We start from the raw sequence: 21,344 nt of genomic DNA on the forward strand, positions 1-21,344 counted from the left end.
TACGCACACATATATATACATATATATATATATCGTTTTTTATTTATATAGAATTTAGAATAAATAAAAATATAAATAAATATATATACCCATATAAATGTTTTGTAAATACATACATGAATGTGTATGTATTTATATATACATAATAATTACACACAGCACAAACTCATATGTTATGCAAAAAAAATACTTTTATTTTGTATGAGATTAATCTAGATTAATCTATGCCCAGCTCTAATAACAACATAACATTTTTTTGTTTAAAACTGTAACTGATAACTTTAATAGTCGTGTGGTGTGTCCAATGATATACATAAGTACATTTTTTATGCATTATTTAAATGAATAGCAAGTCACATGAAGTTTTTAGATATATTATGCTGTATATAGATTACAGTTGTTTGTGAGTTGGAGAGTTATTAAAGGGGACATTTCACAATATGTCAAATAAATCTTAGGTGTCCCCAGAGTACATATGTGAAGTTATAGCTCAAAAATATCATATAGATAATTTATTATAACATGTTAAAATTGACACTTTGTAGGTGTGAGCAAAAATTTGCCATTTTGGGGTGTGTCCTTTAAAATGCAAATGAGCTGATCTTTGCACTAAATGGCAGTGCCTTGGTTGGATAGTGCTATTTTTCACATGCTTGCAGAGAATGGTTTACCAAAACTAGTTACTGGGTTGATCTTTTTCACATTTAGGTTGTTAGAAGCACTGGCAAGTTCCCAGTGGGAACCCAGTTATAGCCATTAAACATGGACAAAGTCAGATTTTCATGATATGTCCCCTTTAAAGGTAATTTTAATTGAGTTAATTGATGGATTTGTTTTAAAATAGTGTAGGAATTGTTTTACTATTTAAAAGGTTTTGTCTCCTTTTCTGTCTGTTATGTTTGACTACAGTAAGTAGTTAGTATAAATCAAGTGGTGTTATGAGAAGCCAATGTATTTTCTCTCAAATATATGCGAGTTGAGTCAAATTTTTTAAAGGGCAAAATCCCTTAAGTGCCAACAAAGAAGTTGTTTGTTTGCATTCAATATAATTTGTTTTCATGTTTTTATCATTTGTCTGAACACGAAATGTTTGAGCAGTCCGGCATAAACAAATAAAAAAAAATATGTCCCAACTCCATACAGTCAGAAAAATGATACAAAAGCTGTCACTGGGACAGTACCCTTTAAAAAGATCGTAATATGTACCATTTAGTTAGAAATATTGAGGTGCTCATATCTCCAAAGAGTCATTAGTTTTATCAGATTTGTAAAAGACAGATCAGCTTTACAGATTCTTTCCGATAACATAAGTAGTTGTAGTGGGCCACCATTCGTCAAACTTTTATGACCCCCTCCCCCACCCGTTGACAGGTCGTGTTTTATGACCCCTTTGACAGGGGGGCGGGGCCCATCAATCAAAATCTGGACAAGTTGTCAACTTTAGACAGAAAGTATTTAATGGTTTTATTGCCGGTCATTTAGAGTGAGTGTTTTTCCTGAGTGTGTTTTATGTCAAGCGTATGGTGTCATGTTTAATGACGGCTCGTGTTTCGACATTTTGCTGTTTATTGACATTTGATGTCAGATCTCAACCATCCTCCCTCCTTTGCTCGCCCCGTGCGCTTCTCAATACTGACTTTCACACCGCGGGTGTGTTGTTGAATCTAAAGTTTTGCAACAGCATAAGTTTATTTAAAGGCAATCACTAATCATATATATATATATATATTAGATGTACCTGGCTATGCTTAAAGCCGATGTTTTCTATCGAGCTATAGTTTCTGATCAGACACAAAGTCTGAACTAAATAAAATTTTAAACGGTTCACGAAGTCCGGGAATCTTTTCATGACATGGTCTACAGTTTAACGCGTATTAAAGATCCAGCGGTGTCTGACAAAGCGACGGGTGAATGTTCATATCTGTCATTTAAAATAAAGTTAATAAATGTAATTCTGTCCACTATGGCAAAATAGGAATTTATTTTAGATTTAGGGGAATCTTTAACCATGTCTCTGATTAAAACTTTTGATTGTAACATCACAAGTTATTTAATTAAATATTCCGTATACGGGTATAGTTAAGCAATGATCTGAGCCATAACCTTCGGAGCCGGCAATACTATAATCTTTAGACGAAAGTCTAAACTAAATACAATTTTAAACGGTTCATGAGGTCCGTGAATCTTTTCATGACCTGCTCTATAGTTTCACGCATATTAAAGATCCGTAGGTGCATGACAAAGCGCCGGGTGAACGGTCATATCTGCCATTTTAAAATAAAGTTAATAAATGTAATTCTGTCCACTATGGCAAAATAGGAGTTTATTTAAGATTTAGGGGAATCTTCAACCAAGTCTCTGATTAAGACATGTGTATACGTGCACCGATGGTGACAGAAAACTTATATCTGACGTTAATAAACTTTTAAATGTTTTTAAGACGTATTCAACCCATTTTGGGGTTTTATTTTTAATTAAAGGCTTCTTAAAACATGTGTGAATATGTGTATATTATACAAAGAGTCTTATATTGTCTGCGCTGACAAAAATAAAGTATTTTTTAGATTTAGGGGAATTGACTGCGTGTGTCTTATAAATACAAATTGATAATACGTTTGTTTTGTAAAGAGACTTCTTTAAAGTCACGCAAGAATAAAATATTTTAGTTGTAACTGGTTAAACTTAAAGCTGTTATTATCTATTTAACTATAAGCTGTATTTTTCTGATAAGACACAAAGTTTTTGATGATGAACTTATGACCGTGTGTGATAGATATTTCACAGCAGGGTCGGTTTGTAATCTAGGTAGAGTCTTTTAAAACTCTAATGGTAAAATGTAATATGGACACTCTGTCAAAAATAAAGCATTTGTTTGTAACAAATTATTTAATGAAATATTCAGCAGTGGTATAGCGATGAACAGTGCCAAAACCACCGGGGACACCAATAACACATTCTTTAGACTAAAGGTTATTTATTTTAAACTAAATAAAAGTTTAATCTTTTCAGACATAGTATTCTGATCACACCATTAGATCGCGCTCCGGCGTTTACAATAGAGAACATAAGCGGATGAGTGTTCATATCCACCGTTAAGAAACTTTTAAACGATTAAAAACACTTTCATATCATTTTCTGAGTTTGTTTTAAATTAATGACATCTTAAAATCAACTGTGAATATGTGTTTATTACACAATAAATTGTAATTCTGTCCGCTCCGGTATAATAGGGGTTTTATTTTAGATTTGGGACTTTCTTTAACCAAGTCTCTGATTAAAACATGTGAATGCGTGTACCAACGTTGCCAGAAAACGTACGCTGATGCGCTCATATATCTGGCGTTAAGAGCCTTTTAAACGTTTTAAGACATTTCACACTCTATTCTGAGTTTAATTCATTAATGTCATCTAATATCCAAGTGTGTACATGTCTATTTACGATAAATGTAACACGGTAAACATTGTCAAAATAAAAGGGTTCTTGAACATATTATTCCAGTGGGTGTTTCTTGTTTTGCGAGTGTTCGACATATTTATTGATGTGGAAAAAGTTTGTTGTTTGGACGAACAGTTTCAGTCTCTCTCTCTCTTTCTCTCTCTCTCTCTCTCTATCACCAGTCCGCTATCAACCAGCAGACAACCCCCCAGATGTCTGGACAGAGGGAGTGTTGGTAAAATAAAAGAAACTCAGCCCCCATTGACAAAAAGTAATAGGTTTATTTAGATTTCAGGCTTCATTACTCAGATACAGATTAAAGCATGTTATTTCTTATTCGTAATTTAAAGAAACTTAGAAGTTTTAAGACATTTCATCACACATCCTATGATGACATAAACCCTTGTGTTAGCCCTTAGAGGCCACGAAACGGGTGCAAATATTATTTATCAACGTTTGATGTTGTTATAAACCAGGTTGTCACATACGTGACAACAATCATTGCTTTAAAGACAAAACATTTAACAAATTTGACATTTTGTTAAACATGGTTGTGTGCGTCCACAAACACAACATCAGCTAGGACATGGTTCTACATAATATTAAAATCACGGGCTTACGTTAAATAGGTAAACCTTAATTTTTACTAAATAAAATAAAAATAAACTATTTTAACATATTATCTGATATTAGGTTAGGTTTAAGATGAATTAGTGTCTATAGCTTTACGAATTACATCGTAAAACCCCCCAGAGGATATGGTATGTGTGTGTGTGTGCGCGTGTATGTGTGCAATGGATGTTATCACGTGGTGCGGACCGAACGACCAACGCTGCGGGGGTTGTGAAGCGAAGAATGAGTACATATGAGAAGTTTTTCCTTCTGAACACAGAACCTTTACCAAAAACGTAACCCCGGATTAACACATCACAGAACAATTTGAACAACCGTGTCGGATTCGTACACACCAGAGGTCTGTTTTATGTTTTGCAGAAACTGTGGAAACTTTTGATGCTGCCAAGGTGTCCGAATTCGCAAACAAACTATCAAACGCAACGCGGCGGAAACAGTGGACACGAGCCTTTTGTTGCTGAGAAGGCGATTGAACTCAGAAACAAACAAGCAAGCAAAGTTGTCTACGAAACTACAGATTCTTGAAAAAGATGTCACAAAGATCATTCGAACGACTACGCAATGGCCAGATGGGGTATGTGTACGGGACCGACCTTTTTAAAGATATGCTTAAAAAGAACTACAAGCGCGAGATGTCCAATCTACTATGTACTGTGATATACAAAGAGGCCAATGTGTGCATGCCTCCAAACTATTGCGAATCTAACGCCGGTCGTGTAACCAGACTCAAGGAAAAACAGATGGTGTGAAAATTATAGATGGAACTCTTTTAATAACATGGTACAGACAGTTGTACAGGCCCAAGAGGAACCCCGTGTGATTATTAGAAAGGCCCTAGAGATATTTTATGAATGTGACGAGGCCGAGTTCTACATCATCAATATCATACTTATGTCGGCCTTTGTAATTGACGTATGCACTGATATCCTTGTAAAGAAACGAGAAATTAATGTGTGTGAAATCATAGAAAATGCCGTAGATTTCATGTTTGAAAAGGGTCTTGGATCATGCATGCACTATCTATGGTATCTAGATAATATCATAACGGTTAATGATGACTAAAAAACCAAACCTGTGAGCCAATGGTATATTTTACGCAAGTTTTACAGTTGTTTTTTAGTTTTCCAAAAATTTCATTCTGTTTTATTTTTACTCAACATTATGATGGCAAGCCATGTCCGTCAACAAATGTATACATTAACAAAAACTACGTTCTAGTAGTTTCAATGTATGGTAACTGGTGGTTTTTCATCATTGATTTTGTATACTGCTTATGTTTTTGTATGTTTTGCTGTACCGGTTTCATAAAAACAAAATATACAAGGATTTTTTTTTGGTCTTAATGTCTGTGTTGTTACCATTAGAACATTTAGACATCTTGTTCAGACAACGTGTGCCATTGCTCATTCTTCATATGTTTTTGCAAATCCACACAGAGAAATGTGAAAGATTAATAGAAATTACATGTGGCTACATCACATGTTTTTTCAGAGGCGTAAAAATAAAAGTCAACAGTGTTAGTATGGGAATCTAAAACAGCACATGCACGATATGATCCTAATTTTGTTACCTGACGTCTGTCACATAGTCAAAGATCATCTACTTCATGTCTCTACGAATCCTGACAGAGTTTTAGTTTCATATACACAACACATCAAATGTAAACCACGGTAAACTAAATACATTTGACAGCCAAGATCTCTAATTTTCATCATCAAACATCACTCACTTTTAAGGTACCGAAAGGTTTTTGTTTAATTTAGTTTAACTCAACACTGAAATTTTAGTTTAAGCACACAGAAATGCACAGATTTTACGTTTTCAGTATTCATGTGTACATCACATGGTGATTTCAGTCTCTACTAGATCGATGATCTAACAATATTAGCTACAAATGTTAGCTCTGATTTCACAAAACATCCATTTACATTCAAAACCTATGGATTCAACGCCTTAAAGTCATCATTTTATTTCGTTCACATCAACAGCACCAATATTTTTGAATGTGCAAACTGATTTAATTCGTTTTAAACATGTTTGTGCGGTTTCGGTCTAGATTTATAGAAAACTTCAGAACATGACACCGTTTTAACATTTACAAAATGAAACATTATACTTTTAAGTGTCACCCACGAGTATGTGTTACTGTGACAAATACTTTTGATTGTTTGGAAATTATATGAATGCAGAGAAACAACGCAAAAGTTTTGAACGTTAATATAATTTATAGGCGTCCTGATTTTTAAAAACAGTAAGCTGTAATGTTTCTTACACACAGATCTAAACACATCACAAGTCTCAATGTTTAATAACATAAAAACCTGTATGCAAAGGTTTGTTGGCGTATTTTTAGACACAAGCTGTTTATTTTCATCTTTAAACAAATGTGTATGACAAATGTTGTCCTGCCTGAACTGACACTAAGGATCGATGCCGAAATGTTAAATCTAAGTATTTGCAAAACAACCTTCACCGTCATATAGATGTTTTCAATCTAATGGTACCTGTTTAAATGTGACCATACTATTTCAAACATTACCAAGTTGTAGATGGTTGTGACTCAAGTTACAAAGGTTTTAACAAACATTACTGTTTGTCGCGGTGTGTTTCATCGCATTGCTGTTGTATGCAACAGACTCTCAAGTTTTATGTTAAAAGGATTACTAAAAATAAAAACCTAAGCATTCTGTATTATGTTGGTGCTGATGATTTTACAAGTTTACAGTTTCAAACATTTTTGCTATATTCGCCGTGAAAGATTTAGTAAATAAATCTAAAACATACACAGGGTTGAGGCGGTCCCTTAATCTTCTAACACGATTTTCAAGAGATTACCAACATGTATGATGTACTAACTGTCAGGGGATCTGTGATATTATTTTCTGAAGTAATTAGCTATCTAATGGCTACTGCACAATAACTTATGCGATAAAGAGTATGTTACATAAACTATAGAAACGAAACAAGATAAATTACAAAGTCACTGGCATGCGGTTTACACTTAAATAAATCACGCAGATGTTTAAAGTGAAGTTGTTACGCCCAGAGAGGAATGTCCCTAACTCCAGGACTCCTATCTCCGCCTATCCATTACAGTCATTAAATCGGCGCCAGTATGATTCATTCAAACACAATTGCCTAACAAGTTTCAAGAAACTATGGACTCCTACTGCTACACCAACACATTCGCGCTACCCCCACCCCAGAGCAATATGTATATGAGAGAACCTACAGTTGGACCTGTGCACTCAATAAGTCCTCCACAGTATCTGATGGCGGACCATCACCCTACAACAACACCACCCTTTGTACGGCTCAAGTAATGTCTGATGATGTTCCAATGGACCTGTGTCCCCAAGAAGGATCCGACAAAGCCTGATGAATCAATACACATTGTGTGTATCGATTCCCCAGACTGTTTGGTTTCAAGATCATGAAACAGGCTTCGTGATACATCTGTTACAAACTTGATGACAAAAAGCTAATGGTATTCTGTAGAATCTTTAGAGACTATTACTGTGTGTTTGTGTGTGTTTACAATATCAAATAATGATCAAATTGCTGTTTGTGAAATGAACCGGTCGTGAAAAACGTTGTGATATTTCTACACTACAATGATAACAAATTATGTATTTCTATTACTTGATAAGAAATAAAACACATGTACCACTTTAAACATCTGCGTGATTTATTTAAGTGTAAACCTCATGCCAGTGACTTTGTAATTTATCTTGTTTCGTTTCTATAGTTTATGTAACATACTCTTTATCGCATAAGTTATTGTGCAGTAGCCATTAGATAGCTAATTACTTCAGAAAATAATATCACAGATCCCCTGACAGTTAGTACATCATACATGTTGGTAATCTCTTGAAAATCGTGTTAGAAGATTAAGGGACCGCCTCAACCCTGTGTATGTTTTAGATTTATTTACTAAATCTTTCACGGCGAATATAGCAAAAATGTTTGAAACTGTAAACTTGTAAAATCATCAGCACCAACATAATACAGAATGCTTAGGTTTTTATTTTTAGTAATCCTTTTAACATAAAACTTGAGAGTCTGTTGCATACAACAGCAATGCGATGAAACACACCGCGACAAACAGTAATGTTTGTTAAAACCTTTGTAACTTGAGTCACAACCATCTACAACTTGGTAATGTTTGAAATAGTATGGTCACATTTAAACAGGTACCATTAGATTGAAAACATCTATATGACGGTGAAGGTTGTTTTGCAAATACTTAGATTTAACATTTCGGCATCGATCCTTAGTGTCAGTTCAGGCAGGACAACATTTGTCATACACATTTGTTTAAAGATGAAAATAAACAGCTTGTGTCTAAAAATACGCCAACAAACCTTTGCATACAGGTTTTTATGTTATTAAACATTGAGACTTGTGATGTGTTTAGATCTGTGTGTAAGAAACATTACAGCTTACTGTTTTTAAAAATCAGGACGCCTATAAATTATATTAACGTTCAAAACTTTTGCGTTGTTTCTCTGCATTCATATAATTTCCAAACAATCAAAAGTATTTGTCACAGTAACACATACTCGTGGGTGACACTTAAAAGTATAATGTTTCATTTTGTAAATGTTAAAACGGTGTCATGTTCTGAAGTTTTCTATAAATCTAGACCGAAACCGCACAAACATGTTTAAAACGAATTAAATCAGTTTGCACATTCAAAAATATTGGTGCTGTTGATGTGAACGAAATAAAATGATGACTTTAAGGCGTTGAATCCATAGGTTTTGAATGTAAATGGATGTTTTGTGAAATCAGAGCTAACATTTGTAGCTAATATTGTTAGATCATCGATCTAGTAGAGACTGAAATCACCATGTGATGTACACATGAATACTGAAAACGTAAAATCTGTGCATTTCTGTGTGCTTAAACTAAAATTTCAGTGTTGAGTTAAACTAAATTAAACAAAAACCTTTCGGTACCTTAAAAGTGAGTGATGTTTGATGATGAAAATTAGAGATCTTGGCTGTCAAATGTATTTAGTTTACCGTGGTTTACATTTGATGTGTTGTGTATATGAAACTAAAACTCTGTCAGGATTCGTAGAGACATGAAGTAGATGATCTTTGACTATGTGACAGACGTCAGGTAACAAAATTAGGATCATATCGTGCATGTGCTGTTTTAGATTCCCATACTAACACTGTTGACTTTTATTTTTACGCCTCTGAAAAAACATGTGATGTAGCCACATGTAATTTCTATTAATCTTTCACATTTCTCTGTGTGGATTTGCAAAAACATATGAAGAATGAGCAATGGCACACGTTGTCTGAACAAGATGTCTAAATGTTCTAATGGTAACAACACAGACATTAAGACCAAAAAAAAATCCTTGTATATTTTGTTTTTATGAAACCGGTACAGCAAAACATACAAAAACATAAGCAGTATACAAAATCAATGATGAAAAACCACCAGTTACCATACATTGAAACTACTAGAACGTAGTTTTTGTTAATGTATACATTTGTTGACGGACATGGCTTGCCATCATAATGTTGAGTAAAAATAAAACAGAATGAAATTTTTGGAAAACTAAAAAACAACTGTAAAACTTGCGTAAAATATACCATTGGCTCACAGGTTTGGTTTTTTAGTCATCATTAACCGTTATGATATTATCTAGATACCATAGATAGTGCATGCATGATCCAAGACCCTTTTCAAACATGAAATCTACGGCATTTTCTATGATTTCACACACATTAATTTCTCGTTTCTTTACAAGGATATCAGTGCATACGTCAATTACAAAGGCCGACATAAGTATGATATTGATGATGTAGAACTCGGCCTCGTCACATTCATAAAATATCTCTAGGGCCTTTCTAATAATCACACGGGGTTCCTCTTGGGCCTGTACAACTGTCTGTACCATGTTATTAAAAGAGTTCCATCTATAATTTTCACACCATCTGTTTTTCCTTGAGTCTGGTTACACGACCGGCGTTAGATTCGCAATAGTTTGGAGGCATGCACACATTGGCCTCTTTGTATATCACAGTACATAGTAGATTGGACATCTCGCGCTTGTAGTTCTTTTTAAGCATATCTTTAAAAAGGTCGGTCCCGTACACATACCCCATCTGGCCATTGCGTAGTCGTTCGAATGATCTTTGTGACATCTTTTTCAAGAATCTGTAGTTTCGTAGACAACTTTGCTTGCTTGTTTGTTTCTGAGTTCAATCGCCTTCTCAGCAACAAAAGGCTCGTGTCCACTGTTTCCGCCGCGTTGCGTTTGATAGTTTGTTTGCGAATTCGGACACCTTGGCAGCATCAAAAGTTTCCACAGTTTCTGCAAAACATAAAACAGACCTCTGGTGTGTACGAATCCGACACGGTTGTTCAAATTGTTCTGTGATGTGTTAATCCGGGGTTACGTTTTTGGTAAAGGTTCTGTGTTCAGAAGGAAAAACTTCTCATATGTACTCATTCTTCGCTTCACAACCCCCGCAGCGTTGGTCGTTCGGTCCGCACCACGTGATAACATCCATTGCACACATACACGCGCACACACACACACATACCATATCCTCTGGGGGGTTTTACGATGTAATTCGTAAAGCTATAGACACTAATTCATCTTAAACCTAACCTAATATCAGATAATATGTTAAAATAGTTTATTTTTATTTTATTTAGTAAAAATTAAGGTTTACCTATTTAACGTAAGCCCGTGATTTTAATATTATGTAGAACCATGTCCTAACTGATGTTGTGTTTGTGGACGCACACAACCATGTTTAACAAAATGTCAAATTTGTTAAATGTTTTGTCTTTAAAGCAATGATTGTTGTCACGTATGTGACAACCTGGTTTATAACAACATCAAACGTTGATAAATAATATTTGCACCCGTTTCGTGGCCTCTAAGGGCTAACACAAGGGTTTATGTCATCATAGGATGTGTGATGAAATGTCTTAAAACTTCTAAGTTTCTTTAAATTACGAATAAGAAATAACATGCTTTAATCTGTATCTGAGTAATGAAGCCTGAAATCTAAATAAACCTATTACTTTTTGTCAATGGGGGCTGAGTTTCTTTTATTTTACCAACACTCCCTCTGTCCAGACATCTGGGGGGTTGTCTGCTGGTTGATAGCGGACTGGTGATAGAGAGAGAGAGAGAGAGAAAGAGAGAGAGAGACTGAAACTGTTCGTCCAAACAACAAACTTTTTCCACATCAATAAATATGTCGAACACTCGCAAAACAAGAAACACCCACTGGAATAATATGTTCAAGAACCCTTTTATTTTGACAATGTTTACCGTGTTACATTTATCGTAAATAGACATGTACACACTTGGATATTAGATGACATTAATGAATTAAACTCAGAATAGAGTGTGAAATGTCTTAAAACGTTTAAAAGGCTCTTAACGCCAGATATATGAGCGCATCAGCGTACGTTTTCTGGCAACGTTGGTACACGCATTCACATGTTTTAATCAGAGACTTGGTTAAAGAAAGTCCCAAATCTAAAATAAAACCCCTATTATACCGGAGCGGACAGAATTACAATTTATTGTGTAATAAACACATATTCACAGTTGATTTTAAGATGTCATTAATTTAAAACAAACTCAGAAAATGATATGAAAGTGTTTTTAATCGTTTAAAAGTTTCTTAACGGTGGATATGAACACTCATCCGCTTATGTTCTCTATTGTAAACGCCGGAGCGCGATCTAATGGTGTGATCAGAATACTATGTCTGAAAAGATTAAACTTTTATTTAGTTTAAAATAAATAACCTTTAGTCTAAAGAATGTGTTATTGGTGTCCCCGGTGGTTTTGGCACTGTTCATCGCTATACCACTGCTGAATATTTCATTAAATAATTTGTTACAAACAAATGCTTTATTTTTGACAGAGTGTCCATATTACATTTTACCATTAGAGTTTTAAAAGACTCTACCTAGATTACAAACCGACCCTGCTGTGAAATATCTATCACACACGGTCATAAGTTCATCATCAAAAACTTTGTGTCTTATCAGAAAAATACAGCTTATAGTTAAATAGATAATAACAGCTTTAAGTTTAACCAGTTACAACTAAAATATTTTATTCTTGCGTGACTTTAAAGAAGTCTCTTTACAAAACAAACGTATTATCAATTTGTATTTATAAGACACACGCAGTCAATTCCCCTAAATCTAAAAAATACTTTATTTTTGTCAGCGCAGACAATATAAGACTCTTTGTATAATATACACATATTCACACATGTTTTAAGAAGCCTTTAATTAAAAATAAAACCCCAAAATGGGTTGAATACGTCTTAAAAACATTTAAAAGTTTATTAACGTCAGATATAAGTTTTCTGTCACCATCGGTGCACGTATACACATGTCTTAATCAGAGACTTGGTTGAAGATTCCCCTAAATCTTAAATAAACTCCTATTTTGCCATAGTGGACAGAATTACATTTATTAACTTTATTTTAAAATGGCAGATATGACCGTTCACCCGGCGCTTTGTCATGCACCTACGGATCTTTAATATGCGTGAAACTATAGAGCAGGTCATGAAAAGATTCACGGACCTCATGAACCGTTTAAAATTGTATTTAGTTTAGACTTTCGTCTAAAGATTATAGTATTGCCGGCTCCGAAGGTTATGGCTCAGATCATTGCTTAACTATACCCGTATACGGAATATTTAATTAAATAACTTGTGATGTTACAATCAAAAGTTTTAATCAGAGACATGGTTAAAGATTCCCCTAAATCTAAAATAAATTCCTATTTTGCCATAGTGGACAGAATTACATTTATTAACTTTATTTTAAATGACAGATATGAACATTCACCCGTCGCTTTGTCAGACACCGCTGGATCTTTAATACGCGTTAAACTGTAGACCATGTCATGAAAAGATTCCCGGACTTCGTGAACCGTTTAAAATTTTATTTAGTTCAGACTTTGTGTCTGATCAGAAACTATAGCTCGATAGAAAACATCGGCTTTAAGCATAGCCAGGTACATCTAATATATATATATATATATGATTAGTGATTGCCTTTAAATAAACTTATGCTGTTGCAAAACTTTAGATTCAACAACACACCCGCGGTGTGAAAGTCAGTATTGAGAAGCGCACGGGGCGAGCAAAGGAGGGAGGATGGTTGAGATCTGACATCAAATGTCAATAAACAGCAAAATGTCGAAACACGAGCCGTCATTAAACATGACACCATACGCTTGACATAAAACACACTCAGGAAAAACACTCACTCTAAATGACCGGCAATAAAACCATTAAATACTTTCTGTCTAAAGTTGACAACTTGTCCAGATTTTGATTGATGGGCCCCGCCCCCCTGTCAAAGGGGTCATAAAACACGACCTGTCAACGGGTGGGGGAGGGGGTCATAAAAGTTTGACGAATGGTGGCCCACTACAACTACTAACATACAAAAAATTTGGAAGGAGGAGTTACGAGGTGCAGGAGGAGCCAGTCACGAGTCATGCAACATTTTATACAACACTACTGGATAACTTCATGTTTCACTACATGTTTGTGTCTTTAAATAATATGCACTTGCGTGCCTATTTCCAACATAACACAGAAGTCTGTCTTAACGCATGCAACTCATTATCCGGTTGAGACTTTTCAATGAAATTCAGCGTTAAACAAACACACATGCAAAACTCTGCTGCTACCCCAGATAAACAAACTATATCCATTGTTGGCTGGCTTTCTTCTCCTTACATCCAAAACACACTTCTTCTTTTGGCCATTGTTAAGTCTTGGTTCTCGGTCTCCCGCTGATTGACGTGTGGGCGTGCTTTTCCGGGGGAAGTGAATAGCTGAACCCGTGTTCAAAACAAACTTTCCAAAACTTGTATGAACCCTGGGTAAGTGCATTGGGCACAGAACTCCTTTTTGACACTTTGCCTATGTTTAGCATTAGGAATCCAACTCTTAAATAGTGTTAATAAGTCAAAATGCATGAAATACCGTTAATGTGTACTTTTTGAAAGGTACCGCCCCAGTGACAGCTTTTGGTATGTTTGGGAGTGTAGAAACATGTGTGCTTTTTTGTAGTTGTTGAATTAAAGCATTCAATTTCTTTTATAGGAAATTAAACTGAATATAAGTTATTGATGTGTTTAACAATATTTTGCATGATATTCAAAGGTAAGGATAACAACTTAAGCACAAAGAAGAAATAAACAAGAGAAAGAAAACTTATTCTGTCATTGAAATGCAGAAGGAAAAAATAATATTAGAATTAAGAAGCAACAACAATTTTATGTAATCTTAAATCAAACTATAAATATTATTTATATAATAAATGTATTACCAGGATTTAAAATATTATCTGCATTAATAAATAAGATTATTTTTATCGCCACTTTTAAAAGGTGTGTAACGGCGTACAAAAATGTGCTTTGTTATGTTCCTATATAAAACAGGCAGCGTTAGGATGGTTTAGTTCGCCATGTTGGTTTATGTTGGAGCCGTGTGAACTAGCCTTAACATGTTTGTGTCTGTTTTACAGATTGGTGACTGGGTGGCAGAAAAGATGCTAATGGCCCGCGACACCTCTCGTGACGAGACGCAGAAACTTCATAAGAAGTGGCTGAAACATCAAGCCTTCATGGCAGAACTCGCTCAGAATAAAGAATGGCTGGACAAGATCGAAAACGTAAGTACAGTGGATTACCTCAAAGTTACACAGTCATCGTCATCTTTCTTCATGCAGTATGTTGTTTGAGGATGTGCACATTTTGTGTGTCACATTGAGATGGTGCTACTCTTGGCTTGAAAATCAATGTGGAAAACACTCAGCTAATAGTCTGTTGACTCATATTCTGTTATAGTCAACGGGAGCCGGTAATCAGAGATGGCGAAGGGTGGGGAGATCTGCTGAGTGTATTACTTGCAATCCATGGTACACACACACACTTATTATATTGTATTTCATACTTCAAAAACACAGTGGGATGTTTAGAGTATGGTGACGTCACAAAAGATACATACACTTATATTACGGTGCATCCAAATCATGTCGGATATATTTAGCTTATATTTACAAGATGAATGCATATGAACATCCCTACAAAGTCGTAAACACAAGTAGGACAAGGTCTCGACATTGCTCTATTAATGGATGCAACGTCTGTTATTAAAGGTTGCCAAGGTTTTTTACAACAAAATACGCACTTAACGTCGTAAACACACCTCGTAAATACATACAAACCATGGGGAGTTGAAAGCACCATTGCTTTTCTTTTCTTTGTACAATGTCACTTTTCTACTGCTCATAATCTGGGATTAAGGATTTGTACAAACCCACACGTTTCTGTGTGTTTGATGTGTGTGAGGTCAGTAAATAACAGAAATCTGAATACTCAGACTGACAGGCATCCCTTTCTTTTTCTTATCGGTCTTTAAAAGAAATGATTGGAAAAATAATATGGGTGTGATTAGCATTCGAGCATTGTGTGTGTAAGAAAGAGATTTCTCTCTGATCTGACCTAGTATTTTCTGTGATTGCCAGAGCCATTTTCCTGTCATATAACCTTAAACTAGTTACCGAGAATAGAAATATGCTGAACTGTGCTGGCTTCATACTTATTATTGCCCTGGATTCATGTACAATACTGTAGCTTACTGTTGAATTTGCCCTGTTTGGACTTTGCACATTTGGTTTGCTTTACCTGTTATGAAAATGGTTCATGCATTCACAGTATGCATACATAAATTACAAATGCACTTGACCATTGTGCTTGAAAATATTTGTTCACATACATCCAGATAGATGTTGTAACAGCTAGTTACTGTTGGGAATGTGAATGGGTAGCTTCGCAAGGTTTTATAGAAATTTTTGGTTTGAGCGTTCTGACCAATCCAAAATACTGGAGCACCTTTGATGTAAGTTTGTGTTGGGATGATTTGTATATCTAACCAGTAAAATAAAATGTCAGACATTGGAAACCTGTTTGAAAACACTATTTCTGCATTATTTGTTGATGTTGGTAACAGAGCAATTACACACTTAAATGCAATAGATTTTTATCATCCTTGGTTATTTCTTTCTTGGTTTGGTGTTTTTTATCTTTTTTGTAAGATATAAATACTTTATAAGGTTTTTCAAGTTTTTTTGTTGTCTCGCCAATTAAGAGAAAATGCTTTCCTGCCAATGCCGAGTTTTTACGGCAATCCATTTTTCAGCTATTATCCACTAGGTGGTGCTCTTACCCATCTTATAAAAGTGAAGCATCCATTGATCCAAAAACAGTAAAAACTCTGTGTATGTTTCGATCATCTCTGAATCTGATCTCTAACAAAAGTCCTTTACAAAAATGTAATTTTCTCAGCTTTTTGCTCAAAATTTGGTATTTTTGAAGAATAAAGAAAATAAAGAAATTTATACAGGTTTGTAACAACATGAGAGACAGAATTTTCATTTTTGGGCAAACAATCCCTGTTGGATGATTTTTTAAAGTTATATTTTTTTGGCCAGTTTTTTTACTTTCTTTAACAAGTGAGGACAGGAAAGAGAGAGGGTATGGGATCGGCAAATGACCGCGAACTGGGAATCGAACTCCGGTCGCCGAAAGTGCGAAAGCAGCACATGTCGGAGCGCTGCCCGCTACACCATCGGCTCCGACAGTTGGATGATTTTTATGCTTGGTTGTGCAGCACTTTGGTCAGCACATGTTGCTTTTAAGGTGCTATATGAATAAATGTGACCTTGAGCTATTAACATCATGCTCCTGTGTAGCTCAGTTATTCGAACATTGCATTAGTAGCACAAAAGGTCATGGGTTTAAACCCAGGGAAAACACAGTGATAAAAATGCATATCTTGCAATGCACTGTAAGTCACTTTGATAAAACTGTAATGTAAATTCATCACAGTTTTTTCAACATTGCACTATAGTGTCTAAATAATGAAGTTGTTTGATATTAGAAATGTGGATTCGTTAGATATGATCATAGTAATACCCTTGAATTCAGACACTGGACCCCATGGTTCAATCTCCTAGCAAACTGTGGTATATTTTTATAGACTAAAATTAATCTGCAGATTATTATCAAAGTGATATTGTGATAAAATATACATTTTGAGATTTATTTACTCTGGTTCATGTCAGTAGAGCAGTGATTTTGGGTGAGATAATATTGGAAGTCATTCATATGGAGTTTGAGCTTCTGTTTATTAGTCTGTATTATCCAGTAAGCAGCGATGTGCAGCGATTCACCCTTGAAATGGACACATGTGTGATAATTACAACATGCATTTTTGACTGGTACTGGTTCAGTGTCACTAACCTGGCAGCTGTCAAATAGAGCCGCTTTGTCCAGTGATGGGGAGGAGGGGAGTATGTACTGTATCTGTTGCTAGGTAACACTCTCCTCAACCCCAGAGCATCCATGTGTGAAGGTCATTTGTACTGCCTCCCCACACATTAATACAGCTGACAGGAAATGATGAACATGCACTTCCAGGTCACTGTGAGGTGGAACATGCTAACTATCATTTGTCACGTTGACAGATGTAAGGAGAGGTGTGATGTATGTTTTATATACAGTAACATTTGATCAGTTTAGTTTGTCATTTACTGCAAGATGGATATTCATATGTAAATCAAAAAACATGTCTATATTTAGTATGTAAGGAAATTTATATATAGACATATTTGAGTGATTTATTTCAGTAGGGTATGAAATATTTTCTTTATGCGTTTTCATGTTATTTGCTCCCGTTATTTTTGGTTTGCCTTTATGTAGGCATTTCTGTCATGGCAGATCTTTTTAGTAAGCCATTATTAATAACAAAGTTACCTGGATCCGAATATAGGATTTTTTTAATGATACACTTTTAATCATGTTAAAGTTGTCCTGAAATATGATGTTTTGATATATGCATAATGTTTCCTGAGGGATATTTGTTTTGGCACGCACCCCTTGAGAGTCGGGCAAACAGCTGTGCCTGGGGTTACAAATTCCCAGAGCAATATGGTACCTCACTAGTTTCATATATTGCGCATCATTGGTTCCTTTTGTATGTCCCTTTGTCAAACATGGTTTGCATTGTGCTTGCATATTCATTAGCAAGATCTCAATAATCTGATCTTAGTATATGCCATCTTGAAAGCACCTTGACCGTATCACTTTGATGAAGATGTTTATATTGTGACTCACACACACTTGGTCTCATTCGTGCTGTGTTGCCCACCTTCATTACACCCATCCTTATCTCTAGTGTACACTCGTCACTGCATTGTTGTCGCCATGGTTCAGCCACATATATGTCAATGATATGAATTTGTGTTCGCAATGCATGCTGGGAGAGCTCAGGATGGATTCCTGCGAAGACAAGAAGAGAGTCTTTAATCAAGAGAGAGATGTTACGTAAAGTTTTCCAGCACAATCTTTAGCCTAGTTTTGCTAAAGCAGCTCTATTGCGTTCTGCTGTAAAAACTTCAAGCTTATACAAACAGTGCTGCCCTACCATCTTAAACATCGGAAAATTGTGAATCTGTGGAGTTTTGTCTTCCCACCACAGAAACCAAAAAATACTCCAGGTGCTTTTTTCCACTGTGCTGCATGTAGATGCTAATGTAGTACCGTAGCTGTCTTACAGTATTTAAAATGTAGGTTTCTTAGGTTATCTATATTACATTCTGGCACCGCCATATTTTATACTGTTTACCTTCGGCACCGCAGTTCAGGGTTGAAGCATTTGAGCTGTAATGTGTGAAACATTGCCTAACCCAGGGTTAAAAGGTTAAAGCTTTAATGAACCCCCTTTATGCACTGCCTGACAATATGTGTTGAATGAATTGTCATTCGCTATAATTAGATAATGTACTACTGCTAATACATTGTTTCACATATTAAATATCCAGACATGTGCATTGTCTTATCATAGACTTCAGATGGCCTGTGCTTACATTGATTGGCCGTCGGCATGTGTATGTGCGTGGGAAGCATATGGGGGCCCGTCTGATTCCTCTCCTCATGGGCATCATTTCCATGACCACCGCTATATCGCTGTACCCACTCTCCTCCCCCTCACCCAATCCTGACAGTGAAAATGAATTATAACAGTCTGATTTGTTGGAGGAGGGGCAGATGGGACAGCTGCATATTTGTGTGTATACATTTTTGAGATCGGGTACACGTGTGTTACATGGACCACTCGGCAACAATACCTGTTTTGACATCAGGGTACTGTGCCACATATTAAAATATGTATGTTAAATTAAGATTTTAGTGTACAAATAAGAGGTAAAAGTAACAATGGGATGTATAAAGAAGGGAACTACTGTATGTAGGCACTGCTATGGTTGTTAGCACATTGCATTACAGTTTGTTGGTTGTTCATGACCGTGGCTAGGGTTTTCTAGGTTGATGCCATCTGGTTGCTTAAAGGCATAAGTCAAAAGAGCCCAAGCCTCATGTCTTGTTTGCTATTTTGGTTTCTACATACATAACAGTCTCTATATATGAAGAGTTCAGATGCAAAAGCCACCAGTGGCGGCTGGTGACTTCTTTTTTCGAGGGGGCTCGATGCGAAGTTCGTCAAAACATGTGTGTGGTTCCTTTTTTCAAAATATGTGTTCTGCACTTTGAGAGATCCTGTGTGCATCACGTGTCATGCCAAAATAAGTGCCTGCTGTAGATGCGCCTAAAGGGTTTATTGTTAGAGTTTACTGTTAAGGGAGTGTCTTGCGTTTATTTTGTGAACGTGAGCGTCTCTTTTATCATAAACGGTTTTGACGCATGTGCAGCAGACACTTATTTTGTCAAAACACATGATGCACACAGGATCTCTAGACACGCAGAATACATATTTTGGAAAAGGGAACCACACGCATGACACTCCAAACACTTATTTTGAATTAGCGCCCCTCGGATGAGCAGTCACGAGCCGCCACTGAAAGCCGCTAAACGTCACCATTGTCAAAAAAATAAGATAATGATATTTACCGAATGCTCTCAGCACGTATTATACGTTAACTCTTCCACCGCCAGCATTTTTTTAAAAAGTTGCCAGCGCCAGCGTTTTTCATGATTTTCGCAAAAGTTTAATGCCTTCCAGAAAATGTTCTTCTTTAAATATATAAACATACAATATAACATACCCTCTGCTTTCAAACAAAAAAAAAAAAAAACGTTTTTATCCTACCTTCAGTAGTTCTTTTGTAATCAGCTTTTGAATATGAGAATTGATTGACGAGATATATCGTCAATGGCGGCGAAAGAGTTAATCTAACACTTTCACTTCAAATCTGCTTAATCCCAGTCTCAGGCCATTCAGAAATATAGCTTTGTTGGCAGTCCCCTAAACGCCACAGAAGAAGAATTTGAAACAACTGTGGATCACATTCAAACGAGGTCCCTTGTGAGCACTTGGATCTAAACGTACATACGATCAAGCATGTTAAGTGATTAATAATTATTTTACACAAGATAATAATTTAACTATCTTACCTTGGTGTTGTAAGCACATGATTTCTAAAAAAAACTTTTAAATATGTTTTAAAGAGACACTACACTTTTTTAAATATGCTAATTTTCCAGCTCCCCTAGAGTTAAACATTTGATTTTACTGTTTTGAAATCCATTCAGCCGATCTCCGGGTCTGGTGGTACCACTTTTAGCATAGCTAAGCACAATCCATTGAATCTGATTAGACCATTAGCATCGCGCCTCGAAAAAGAGTTTTGATATTTATTTAAAACTTGACTCTTCTGTAGTTACATCGTGTACTAAGACAGACGGAAAATTAAAAGTTGAAATTTCCAAGGCCGATATGGCTAGGAACTATACTCTTAATCCACCGTAATAATCAAGGAATTAGCTGCCGTAGCATGGCCCTAACCCACCCTCCCACCCTAAGGGGGCCCGGACCCAAGGTTGGGAACCAGTGCCATAGCATGTGGGTTCAATTTCTTTATTTTTTCATCCAAGAACAAGTAGATTTTAGAAGGTTTATTGTATTTCTTTATTTCTAGCAGTCATCTGCTTTCACTGTTAATTCAATAGTTTTTATCCTGAGCTGATTTGAGAGCTAACGCAGGTGGGCTGAAGTCCAGACACAGCTGACTGTAGTCATGTGAATCACAGTTTTTTAGTCCAGAGCTATATCCCGCTGTGAGCACTGCAACAATGACCAGTTTACTCTAAGCCCTAGTGTATTTTTAAATGTGCTTTCACTGTTAAAAGCAGGATGAAGGATTTTGGTGTTACATTTTCTTCTGTTGT

The 21,344-nt window shown here is 35.8% G+C and overlaps 1 protein-coding gene across 6 annotated transcripts in view; it reads left to right on the forward strand.

The window, feature by feature from the left end:
* sptbn4b (spectrin, beta, non-erythrocytic 4b) overlaps positions 1-21,344 on the forward strand; it is a 76,345-nt gene that overhangs the window by 33,986 nt on the left and 21,015 nt on the right. For all 6 annotated transcript variants that reach the window (XR_012337352.1, XM_073815823.1, XM_073815824.1 and 3 more), the window contains exon 19: positions 14,624-14,770. Coding sequence is in view for 5 of the 6 variants with exons in the window: in XM_073815823.1 (XP_073671924.1) it covers positions 14,624-14,770 (147 nt within the window). In the remaining variant the exon portion in view is untranslated. The remainder of the gene's footprint in view (positions 1-14,623; positions 14,771-21,344) is intronic.

This window comes from Paramisgurnus dabryanus, chromosome 9 (genome assembly GCF_030506205.2).
Source record: "Paramisgurnus dabryanus chromosome 9, PD_genome_1.1, whole genome shotgun sequence".
Classification (NCBI taxonomy): Eukaryota; Metazoa; Chordata; class Actinopteri; order Cypriniformes; family Cobitidae; genus Paramisgurnus; species Paramisgurnus dabryanus.